Source organism: Pipistrellus hanaki (genome assembly GCF_964339955.1).
Source record: "Pipistrellus hanaki genome assembly, chromosome: 7".
Taxonomy (NCBI): domain Eukaryota; kingdom Metazoa; phylum Chordata; class Mammalia; order Chiroptera; family Vespertilionidae; genus Pipistrellus; species Pipistrellus hanaki.
Window position 1 is genome coordinate 70,363,715 of NC_140509.1, and position 13,168 is coordinate 70,376,882.

The following is a 13,168-nucleotide window of genomic DNA, read 5'->3' on the forward strand; positions in this document are numbered from 1 at the left end:
TTCTTATACTCTTGTGAGTAGCTATTCAACTGGAAAGCACCTCCCTTTCCCCAGTCTCCCTTCCCACATTCTCATTTTCAGCTCAAACCCAGCCAAATTAAAAGTACCCATTAAGTTCACTACATCTTCGATCTTCGATATACAGACAGCATAATGCCTGGTACCTGGTGAGTTCAATAAATATCTGTTCAATAAATTATAACAACATAAAGAGACCAAAGAAGTTTAACAGTGAAGAGGAGTCTCTATGTGAGCAGCCAGCAGCTCTTCAAATGCCCCTAGGGAGCTAGGAATGAACTGATAGATCAGGCAGATCAATGAATCCCAAGCTCACTCTGCCAGGGTGCTATCTCCAAGAGCCATTTACTCACTACAGTCACACTGTCCCTTCCAATTCCTATTTTTAAGAGTAAATACATAACAAAAGGAGAATACAGTGGATTGGAATTTCAGCCAGGGCTGGACAGTGAGAGAGTATTACCTCTCTTCCAGTTAATCAGAAAGTCTAGCTTTGGCAAAAACTAAAACACAATTTAACACTTTTTAGAGAACTTATGAATTAAAATGTTGGAATAAATTTCATGAGGTCACTCAGGCCTCCAGGTTAGATGACCTCATAAATGGTACTATCTCTTCCCCCTTAAAAAAATAACAACAACAACAACAAAAATTTCACAAACCCCTTAACACATTGTTCCAGTGTTTAACAATCTTTCAGAGTCTAAAGTTTTTCCTAATTCCTAGAACAGTGTACTACTTATAAAGAAGAAAAAAATTTTTGACTTTTTAGAAATTCTAAGCCTTCCTTAAGTCAATCTTTGGCCTTTTCTGTACTGGTTTGAAGAATTCTACATACAAATTGAAAAAATAACAGCAATAATAATGGGCACTAGTATGTGAATACTGCATATGTGTTAGGCATGGTGCTAAATGCTGTTCAGGCATTATCTTATTCCTTTCTCCCGTTTTTATGAGGTAACTGCCATTATTACCTCTATCTTATGGGCTTGGGGTCATAAGGCTGCCTAGTTAAGAAGTGGCAGTGGCCATTAGACCAGGTCTGTCTCTCTCTAGGGACTTCTGGGTCACTGTTTTTCTCTCTCTATTACACTCTATTCTGCATCCTTTCCAACTCCTCCACTAAAATGAAGAAGAAAATCTATTTCATATGTTTGTCCCTTGTGATTTCACCACATTAGCAAATTAATTCTTTAGTTTAAACACTACGTTAAATAAATTTGCCAAATTTATTGTTTTCCTCCCAAAAGTCAAGTTTTTATCTTCAACACTGTATTTACATATTATACATAAATCATATACATGGTGGAGCAAAAGTAAGTTTACAGTTGTTTGTATGGAAAATAATACAATAACTAATAATACAAGAATAAAGTATATCATGTACTCATAATTATAAATCTCCTTTTGCCCATGTGTACTAGTGTATACACACAGAGAGATTTTTTTTATTTTGAAAATGCACCAATGTTAATCACATGCCAATTTAAGGAAAATATTAAGAATAATGTAAATCTATATAACCTGAAATGGGCATTTTGGTGTTAGAAAAGAATACTGCTGTGATAAGTATTCTGATACAACTTGTATTAATATTAATAACTAACATTTTATAACATTATTTGTCAGGCACTGTGCTTGGAACTTTAAAAAATAATAAGCATTTTCAGTGTGGTGAAAATGTATACAGAGACAATTAAGCAATAGGACTAGTCAGCCATAACTTGGGCAACTGGAAGGGTCTCCTAACACTAATTAGCTGTATCCTGGTGACTTTGTTTAACCACAGACTCTGCACTCCAATCATTTCATTCATGTAGTTCATTTTTTTAAGTCTGGAATTCAATATTCACTATATAGTCAATAATATTGTAATAACTTGATGGTGTTAGATGGGTACTAGACTTATTGGAATAATCACTTTGTAGGGTAGATAAATGTCTAATCACTATGCTGTTCACCTACAACTCATACAATATTATATGTCAGCTGCAATTGAAAAATAAATTTTAAAAAATAAGCATACACATGGGAAAATGTTTTCATGCTTTCCAAAATACACTTAAAATTGAAGGCTCGCCGAGACCGGTTTGGCTCAATGAATAGAGCATCGGCTTGGGGACTGAAGGGTCCCAGGTTCGATTCCGGTAAAGGGCATGTACCTTGGTTGCGGGCATATCCCCAGTAGGGGGTGTGCAAGATGCAGCTGATCGATGACTCTCTCTCATCGATGTTTCTAACTCTCAATCATTCTCCCTTCTCTGTACAAAATCAATACAATATTTTTTTTAAATTGAAAAAATAATAAAATAAAATTGAAGGCTCTACAAATAAATCATAAAATAACAAATTATTACTGCATCATTCTAATTTGCCTGACAGTTAAATTTATCACATAGCACTGCCCCTTTAATATGTAGGGTTCCTAAAGCAGCTAATATAAATCATAAGGTTTGAAACCAGGCCAACAGATGGTTGAATTTTCAAAATAGCTTGAGCCACAGCTGCCACTTTGTGTTAGCATCCAGATTAATAGCTGATACACCAGTTAAAACACAGTGAGCCATCACTAAGATTAATTTTCTCAGTTACTTCCTCTAACTCAGACAGATATAAGAAATAAGATGAGGGTTCTGATTATGAATTGCCTTCCATTTTTATAGGGGCATATAACAGTGAAACTCCAAACACTTTCTTCTTACAAGACATGTTTCATCAAAAGCAAACAGTTCAGAAGAGGATAAGTCGATTACAAAAAGGAGCCAGATTGGCATCTGAAATACTGCATTTGAACATGTGAAAAGCTCTGCTTTTTAAAGAACACTATGCTTTCCAGGAAGGATGACATCAGTCCCAGTTAAACAAGGGTAGTTTTAGTTTGCTTCTTTTACCCCAGCATAGCATACTTACACCAAGTGAATGATAAATTATATGGTCACTCAATTTCTGTGTCATAAAGTAAATAATAAAACACTGTCTATGGAGTTCTTCTTAAATTACTTGATAATTTTGAACAGAGAAAATTTTCAACTGCTAAAGTTTTCAAGTAAAAAGAAATGTCTACTTTCCTCAGATGATAAACTAGTTCCCTCTTCTAACATGCCTGAAATAGATTCATCTTAATTGGTCTAAGTCAGAGATTTTCAACCGGTGTGCCACAAGAATTTTTAAAACATGCAATACCGAACTATTTAGTCAGAAGAACTGACCTCTTTTCCCTTATATTGTCAAATAAAAATAAAAAATAATAACAGCCAACACAACAATAGCCATCTAGTATGAATGAATCAAAGTTACATCTATTTTGCGGGGATCAGATCAGCCCAAAACATATTTTTTGGTGTGCCCCCGAATTTTAGTAATTAGTTTACGTGTGCCATGAGAAGAAAAAGGTTGGAAATCATTGGTCTAAATAGAGATAAAATTTTATTAATCATCTCCCTGACAGCTTATGCAAAAAAAAAAAAAGACAAAATGTTGGTACTGCCCACCACAAAGAGCTATTTGTATAAAATATCAATTTCACGTAATAATGCTTTTTAAATAAGACATTTCATACATACAATATATGCACTGTCAGTTTGGGGTATTTTTGCACTTGTTACATTTTTACCACAGAATGAATATTTGAATGGAAATTATCAAACCAGTTTATATTTTATAGAGAGATAGCTGAGTAGCCATCAAAATTAATTTGTTGAAAGGAATGACTAGAAACATTGATAAAAATTAATTTTGGAGAGTTGTCTAAGGACTAAATTATCTCATGGTTTATTGAACCATGAACTAAAGCAGCAACTCTTCAATGTTTTGGTCTTAGGACTTCTTTATACTCTTAAAAATTACTGACCATTTGCCTCCCCATTAAGAACTGATATTTGTGCCCTAGCCCCTAAGGGTAAAGAACCACTGAAGGTTAGGACACCAAAGTCAGGGTTGAGGATCTCCCAGATGCAATCCCAAAAGTCCTTTTCTTTAGGCTGAACCACCACCTGGATGTCGCTACTGATAGTCACTGGATTGGTCTAAGCTGTTCAGGTCTCTTAACGGTGATTCTCAAAAAGCATGGACATCTGGATAGAATAAATTCATTGACTCAACTCAGAATTCTCCATAGAGTTTCAGCCCATAAGGTCTGATTATCTTGGTCTGATCTGTTTGGACTTTGATACAGAAGGAATGGACTATAGCTGTGATGATTCTAACTTATCTGAATATGGCTGACATTTTTCTTCTACTATCACCATACCTGTGCAGACCTGTTTGCTTCTATTTGAGCCTACAGTTGGCACAACCCCACCCCCTTCACTGCATCATGCTATAGTCTTGAAGCTCCAATCCTGGGTCATTACGGTGAGCAGTAAACTTCACCATCTTTTTATCCACATCTGTCTACTCAGTCTCCTTTATTGCATAGTCACTGCCTCTGTGGGTGTGACTGTGCCCATCTCCTTTCCTACCTCCCTCACCAACTCCTCAAACACACAAACCAAGCAACCTCCTCCTTTGTGGCTTCCTCCACTAACTAGACAGTAGACTCCATCACTACAGTCTTTGTAGTGTCCTCCCTACCACTAATACTGTCCCTACCCTGCATCCCAGTCCATTGTTCTCCACCCCTGTAAACCACACCTAATGCTCCTAGAATAAAACCCTTTCTCTACATTCCATCTGTTACTCCTCGATCTCCTAATTTATCCAAACTCTGGCATTCACCAACCTCACATTCTCCCAGAAGGTAAAATTATAAGCATCTTCCAGTGTGTCCTTTACTAAAGCCCATTATTGACAAGCCCTATCCATCTACTCTTCCTACTCCATTTCTCAAGTGTAATCTCAGCTGCCCATTGACTCATATCACTCTTAAGGAGAATGTCTTACAGTCCTCTGTATTTCGTGATATCCAAGAGAGGGGTATACACATTGTATATGTTCAATAATATTAAATTAATGATGAATTATTATTAAACAAAAAATGGTTGGCATTCCCAGAAAATCATTGTTCCACCTCTGCTTGCAGAAATTATCAAGAAACACACTAGCTTGCAAAAGAAATACCTTCTAGACCTTTCCAAATTCCCTACTGCTCTCTATATGTCTGATAGCTGAAAGTAAACTAGTCTTTGCAAGCACAATAAATTGCTCATCAGTCTTGCAAAGGATGTCATTTAGTCAATGACCTTCCCTAAGGAAATATAAGTGGAACATAGCTGCCTGAGAAAAATTAATTCACCCAGCTCCAGTAAGTAGCTCACAGAGAACAGCTTTCATCATCCTAGGAGATCTGAACTGTATTTCATTCTTGGTTTTCTTCCCTTTTAGGGAAGTGGGTGGATGGAGGATTTGAATTATAACTGGCTAGTGCAGTTGGGTTTGTAAAGAGTTCTAGCCCGATGCTAAGTAAGCCTAATGTCACCTAAAGTTTTGATTATGAGAGAACAAAAATGTAGTACTATTCCTTATATCTGAAAATATGAATATTACTTTCACATCCTAGCAATCTCCCCTAACACTCCACATACAGGTACAGAAGGCAGAAGATGGAGATAATGCCCAGCTTGGAAATGTAAAGTAGACACAGGGATCAGCAACAGCTGGCAGGGGGTCCAAACTCTAGTGCCTTCAGGAGCCAAGCAGATAGTGAACAGTTAAGCAAACTTTATAAGAAAATCAGTAGAGTTAGGGGGAATGATAAAAGGCAGCTACTTTCAAGGTCAATGCGTCCACTACTGCATCCAGGAAATCCCTGCCATGCAAGAATGTGGGACCAAATTATTCAGAACATGGCAGAGACCCAGATTTTTTACGTGAAGTCACCAATTATTGGCATGTTATTCAAATTAAAGAGAAGAAAACAAACAGGCCAACAAGAACAACAATCCTGTTCCAAAAAGTACAACATGAAAGGCTGCTAATTTGTCATCTTTGGAAGACAGACTAAGGTTGGAGTGGTATAAAAAAATTATAAAAATGTATTCCTAAAACTAAATCCCTATTTCACACCCACTTTTAATACTTGGTTTTCTGTGTTAATCATCTGTACTGAGCATGTGGAGTGCTAGGGGAGTTTGCTAGGCACTTACATTAATAATCATAATGTAGATTAAAAGCACAAATGAAAAAATAATAATCATCATTTTAGGTACAGATATTAATTTTATTTATTTTTTTAAAATATATTTTTATTGATTTCAGAGAGGAAGGGAGAGAGAGAGAGAGACATCAATGATGAGAATCACTGATCGGCTGCCTCCTGCACACCCCCTACTGGGGATCTAGGCCACAACCTGGGCATATGCCCTTGAATGGAATCAAACCGGGACCCTTCAGTTCACAGGTCAACGCTCTATCACCTGAGCCAAATCAGCTAGGGCGATGTAGATATTATTGTTAAATGTGACTGAAAAAAGAATCTTTGCAATGGGAAAAAACATTTAAAAAATAATCTTAAATAATCAGTATTGGGATGCAAAATTGGTAGAGTTTGAAGTAAGCTAAATTGCTTTGAATTAGAAAAGGGTGAGATATAAAGAAGCCTAAGGGAAAAATAATCTACAGAAATTGTCTATAATAGGGGGGGGATTTTAGAAACTGTGCTGGATAAGAGCAAGCAAAGGAAAATTCCGTGGCTAAACAAAGTGATTTGGGGTAAACTGAGCAGAGCTGTCTAATTGGCAACACAGGTGAAGCATGCAATAAACTGTGTAATGCAGTCCCACGATATCTTCTGTAAAATCCACATATTGCGTGGTTTTTTTATTTGTTTTTTAAATGAAAGTGGGAACAGAAGGGGCCATGAAGTGCATAGTTCTCTTTAAAGGCTGGCCTAAAGTAATTACAGAGAAGACGTGGAAAACTAGCCAAAATCTGTATTCCATAAGAAGGACTTGAATTTGCCTTTTACAGTGAACCTAAACAGAAAGGTTTGGTCCTAATCAGAACTTCAGGAAGACAACTCTGAAAACATGAAAGAGATTCTGGGGGAAAAAATCCTTACAGTCGATGTGAAATATTTTAGAGCATAAAATTCAAATGGCATGCTGGGTATCTAAAATCTTTAGAAGTAAAATGATGACTTCTTTGAAGATTTGTAGTGAGAATTCGGAAATACAATTGTGTCGCTTGAACATTTTTTTAAAGTGCTTTAATAAGCTGCAGTATTAAGATCCTTTCAGGGCATATCTTTCCATAGTTTTTGGGTTTTTTTTTGTGTGTGCGTGTGTGTGTGTGTGTGTGTTTCTCAAGCTGAAGTGTAGAGAAATTATCTTGGTTGAAGACCTTGAAATATTTAGAATCATGTATCTTCTTTAAGTATTCTCATGTGAGGTGTCTTGACATCCACGATTTTATAAGAATAGTGCCTGGTTTGAAGCAGTAAATTTGAATCACAACAGATCAGTCTCCTTTGAAATACACTCACGTTGCAGACAGTGGGGGAAGACTTATTCCAGTTCTCTCAGAATCTCGCTTTGTTGTGCACACTTTCCACTCGAAAACATGAGTATGTATGAGCCTATCTCATCACATGCCTTCTTCCTGAGAGATGCTAGAGCATTTATGTATGAGTATTTGTTTTCCCTCAAAACATGTTCCTTTAGGGAAGAAATCAAAGGATGAATTTTCAGTCTTTGCAGGCCACCTACAAAGGCTTTCCAGAGTGAACCTTTATGTGCTGGAACATTCTATTCCTAATTAAAAGCAGCAAACATGAAAATGCTTGGTGTAGAATGGTGTGGTCATGTAGGCCTTCACTGGAGAAAATGCTTTCTTCATATTCATGAAATAAGATTAAACTGAAGTGTATTTTAAATCAATATTTTAAGAATGCATTATAATTATATTTAAGCCACAAAAGGAGAAAAACTATATGTACTAAAATCTTGACTGATACATATGAATACCAAATTTGTTCTACACAATTTTCAATGTAGTATTCCCCAACCACATATTTAGAAAAATGTTTCCTTGAGAAAAACATATACAATAGTCCTAAATATTTGACAAAATAAGTCTAAAGAAATCAAAAGTAAAAATATTAAAGAAATGAAAATTAAATAAAAACTTTTCAAAAGGCACTCACCAATCACAATTGAAGACTCACAGTGATAATAACCATTACTTTGCTTTTTCTTCAGCATGGAGCAAAGATCAATGCGGTGTAGCATTTCATCTCCAAATCTGTGACTGATGAATTTTTCATAGAATTTAGGGTCTATTTTTTTCACTCCCTAGAAATGACAAAACAAAATCATGTCAATCAATCATTTCATTTAGGTAGCCAGTGCAAATATATTTATATCACCATTTTAGAATCTGACATTACATTTTGGTACACAGTACTAGCTTTAAGAATTTGAAAATGGATATCACAAAATTGTTGGAAAGCTGTTTTTAAAGTCTCCTTGCCTAGGATGAGCTGTATTAAAAAAACATTAAATAATATTATGTCTAAATCTGGCAACATTCAAAACTTCACATATTTTAAGTTTCAGAAATAATAAAGTATATCAGGTTGAAATTTGAGATATAAAGAAGAGTAATTATCCACAACAACAATGAAGAAATGAATTTTGAAAAGTGATATGGTTCATAACATTTCATAGTGTATAACAGTGTTAATAAGATGGATGCACTTTTTCAATTCCTTATATAAGAACTAGAGGCCCTGGTGCATGGATTTGTGCACTGGTGAGTGTGGCCTGTGGGGATCAGCCCACTGTGGGAGCAGTCACTCATCCAAGTCAGCCAATCGCCTGCTCCTACTACGGGAGCAGCCACTCATCCTGGTCAGCAAAGCAGTGCTACCTGCATTGAGCTCCTGCATTGAGCGTCTGCCCCTGGTGGTCAGTGCACGTCATAGTGACTGGTCGACTGGTTGATTGGAAGTTCTGGTTGTTCCACCATTCTGTCACTGGGCTTTTATATATATATATATAAATCATATCAAAGACGGTTTAAGGCACTTCCAAGTTCTTCTCTACTTGCCACTCCTTATTCTCAGTGGCTTTCATAGCAGAAAGAGAGCTGGTGAAAAATTACAGTGTGGTGCCCTTGATACCTCTGTAGTTTTCCCTTACTATACAAATGGTCCTGCACCCAATCTCAGTCCAAAACACCCAATCTCAGAAGGTACAACACTATACAGGGCACATTTACTGGCTGATAATGTATGAACTTTTCCTTTTCACTTATAATTTTAGAAATATTACCTTGGCAGTATTTGTGAAGGGTTAAAAAATAGAAAATATGAAGAAACTAGAAATAAAGAAAGAAAAATCATTCACAAGCATATTTATATAAAACTAGAGACCCGGTGCACAGATTCATGCACATTGAAAGGAAATTAATTAGAAGGTGGCTGGTAGGGCGGGACTGGGTGAGATGGGCTGGACACGCCCTGGAGTCAACCTCCCAAAGTCCCTCCCCAGCAGGCTGCACAGAAGGGTCTCTGCGGAGTGAACAGGGTCCCTCGGACAGGTGGGGTCCGATGGCCTGGCCTATGGGGATAGGGCCAAAATTGGCAGTCCGTCACCCCCTGAGGGGTCCTGAAGTGTGAGAGGGCACTCTGCAAAGTTTCTGTCACTCAACAGCTCCAGCATTGAGCTGGTGGTCATTGCGCGTCATAGCTATTGGCCAGTCGGCCTATCAGCTGGTTGCTTTAGGCTTTTATATATACAGTTATGTTATTAACACTGGTGTGTATATCCTTCAAGCCTTTCTATACATATAGATTGTTTTCAGAATATATTTATACAAATCTTACTACAAAACATACTTAGAATACATATTTACTCTTTTTAGTCACAAAAATTAATTTAAAAATTTTAAATAGATATAAAAAACACACAAAAATTTTATGATTAAATCACCCAAAATGGTTACTATAATTATATCATGTATTTTATTTTTCTCTGCAAAACAAAGTATTTATTATTTTAATAGGGTTGTGATTGTACCATGAGAAGTATTTAATAACCAGCTATTTTGATAATTCTCCAAAGAGTCCCTTGTTCTCTCAAAGAGTCAAATTCCCAGGACAGCCCACGAGGTTCTGCTGTGCCGACTCTGAACCTCTCAGGCCTGGTCTCCGGCTGCTCTCCTTGTGCCTCCCCAGCCTCCCTGGCCTCCTCACTCTTCCATGAACATGCCTATTCTTCCTGTTCGCTCTTCCTGGAATGTTCTTCTCCCAGATATCCTCGTGGCCCCTCTCCCACTCCTTTCATTCCTTGCTTAGAAGAGCCTCACCTGACCATCCATTTAATTCGTACTCCCGCCCCAAGAGGTACTTCCAAATCCTCTCTACCCGTCTCTCTTTCTATAGATTCATGTATATTTTCCCACAACATTTACCATCTGCGTTACCATTACATACCATACTATGCAATTGACTTTATTATGCTTACTTTTCCATTGTCTGTCATTATGTATCCCTCCCCATGAGAATGCAAGCTCCACAAAGAAAAAGGATTTTTGTCTGATTTTTTTGTCACTGAAATATTTCTAGTGCCTAGAACAGTGCTTAACCTGGAGAAGTGCTCCATAAATAACTGTCACAAATGCAAAGGAGGATTGTTGACAATATCAAATTCTATGCATTTAAGGTACAATAAGAATGAAGGTGAGTGGGTTCCTTTTGTTTTGGTGAACAGAATGCCACAGCAGACCATTATGCTGAGGAGCAGTGAGAATACATGAGTTGAACTCCAGGCTCTGCCATTTTTCAGCCATGTGGCTTCCCTTCATGTTCCTCAACTGTAAAATGAGGATAACAGTACCTACCTCCAAGTGTTATATGGACTAAATAAGTGACTTTGTGAAAGTGCTTATACAAGTGAAATATAGTAAATGGCAGTGTGGGGTGTGTGTGTGTGTGTGTGTGTGTGTGTGTGTGCGAGCGCGCTGCGGGATGGTAGGAAATGTGGGAGGCAGAGGGTTCAGAGCTTTAGGCCAGACAGAAGACAAGTGGTAACTTAGCAGAAAATGAAGAACCTTCAGATACCAATGCCAGCAGCACCGACTAGCCACTATAATCTCCATTTGAATTTTGTATCATTTTTTTTAAAGTAAGAAATAAGGGAAACATTCACCTCCTACCTAACCTATAGGCTGAATTAATTTAATTTTAGCAAAAAGGTACCAACTGTTTTGCAAGAATTGTTCACTGATACTCCCAACATGAACCTTAAGATGTTCATTTTTGCTAGAGAGTACAATGGAATTATTTAACTCAATTTACAGAGAGAGCTGTTCAACGAGGCATGAGTCCTAGGAGGCACTGAAATTATAAGCACTTATCAGAAAACATCTTCAATAATAAAGTATACAGAAACAGATAATCTGCTTTATCTCGTGTATAATATTAATATGCTCTTTATTCTCCAGAGAGTTTTTTGTTTGGCAATATATTACGTTTTATTTTCAGGCTCATTGTCCCATGTCAATATATTTCTTTTCTAGTAAAATCTATCTGAATTAGTCTTACCATTCAGCTGTAGCAGGTGGTATTTCTCTTTCATAATAAAAGAAAAGATTGGCATTCTAAGAATATAAATGCGTACATCAAAATTGGATGTAATTTAGAATAAGGGTAAGAAGTCTTCTATTTTCTGAATAGATCATTGGGTTGCAAAAATAGCCCCAAAGACATCACCCTGCAAGGTTATGTCAAAAGCTGAGTGATGGCAGGTTTTGAGCCCCAAAATTATTTCCTGCTTCTCTTCTTCATTGGCCAGACCCTTTTCAAGGTAACTTGTCATTTAAAGATTGATTGAGGTACATGTTAGAAGAACTCAGAGAAAATCACACAAAAAAATGGTTAATGTAGGTAAATTTGACTTATATGCAAAGGCTAAGAGAGTCAGGGTTATTTCAAATGTAGAAAAACAATATGTAGGGTATTTGCAATGAAACCATGCTAAGGGTGCTTCCATCCTGGAATTCCGAAGATGCTTGATTGAATGAATGACTGGTATTCGATTTGAAAATTATTTTGCCTTGGAGCTAACATGGACAAAATATGTTTTTCCCACTTATAATTGTACTCAGTATAACTGACATATCAATTATACAACATACCATTAAAAGAGAAAATTGGAAGTTAAATACAGGATATCAGACTTTGAAACAATAAACTAGTGGTAAGAAATGTTAAAAAAATGCTTTTCGAGACTTTCTTAATCATTAGAAATTACTGAAGTTTTATTTCTCTTTAGCCTAGTTTCAGTCACAGTTTAGGGAAAATCACCAGTGATATTCAAAGCATTTGATACAATGTACCATGATGCCCCAAGGAGCGTCACTGTTGATGATAACTTGGTACCCAAACAGCCAATACAGGAAAAACGCCACTGAGAGCATGATGAGTATTTTTAGAATCATCTAATGGCTGCTTCTGACAAGTAATGGAAATCATTCACTCAGAAAGCACTCACCATATCATTTACGCTTAGCTAAATGATGTGTATAATTTAATATGTACAAAAGAGGGCTCAGACTTATATTACTCTGCAACCAACTCTATTTTCAATGTAGGAAGTAAAGCACTACGAAATATGAAAATTCACATTAGTTAACAATCTGAATGTAAAAATAATTCATTTAAGGTTCTAAAGATAAACTACTTATTATTCATCCTTAATTTTGATGAAAAAGTTATTGTGATCAAAGGAATGATGAAATGTCAGTGTTATTAAGAAGGTTAAGACTTTTTATACAATAGGTAACTTCCTTATAGTGACTTTATAATAATCACAGCTTCCATGATGAACATACAAACAGGCTGCATAACAGACAAAGAAATTATGAGTCCTACTGATGGTAAGCTGGGCATGCCTAAAGCTCTACTGTGTTTTCCAGGAGGTTATCCTGGTCATGCAGAGACTATAAAAGAAATGTGTGCATTTCCTATGATGATATCTTGAAACCAAAATTCAGAAGAGCCAAACCAAACTGGCTTGTCATTTTGGGCATCAACTGGTTAAAGAGGTATGGTAATTTTTTTACACTTGTTTTTTCATGAGTGGAAAAAAGTTACATATATTGGTTAAAAACTAAAATCATTTTTAAAAAATATATTTTTATTAATTTCAGAGAGGGAGAGGGGGAGATAAAAACATCAATGATGAGAGAGAATCATGGATCAGCTGCCTCC

At 36.5% G+C, this 13,168-nt stretch overlaps 1 protein-coding gene across 7 annotated transcripts in view; it reads right to left on the reverse strand.

Moving 5' to 3' along the window:
* AKAP7 (A-kinase anchoring protein 7) overlaps positions 1-13,168 on the reverse strand; it is a 79,847-nt gene that overhangs the window by 24,548 nt on the left and 42,131 nt on the right. For all 7 annotated transcript variants that reach the window (XR_014795621.1, XM_084890886.1, XM_084890888.1 and 4 more), the window contains exon 7: positions 8,099-8,246. Coding sequence is in view for 6 of the 7 variants with exons in the window: in XM_084890886.1 (XP_084747012.1) it covers positions 8,099-8,246 (148 nt within the window). In the remaining variant the exon portion in view is untranslated. The remainder of the gene's footprint in view (positions 1-8,098; positions 8,247-13,168) is intronic.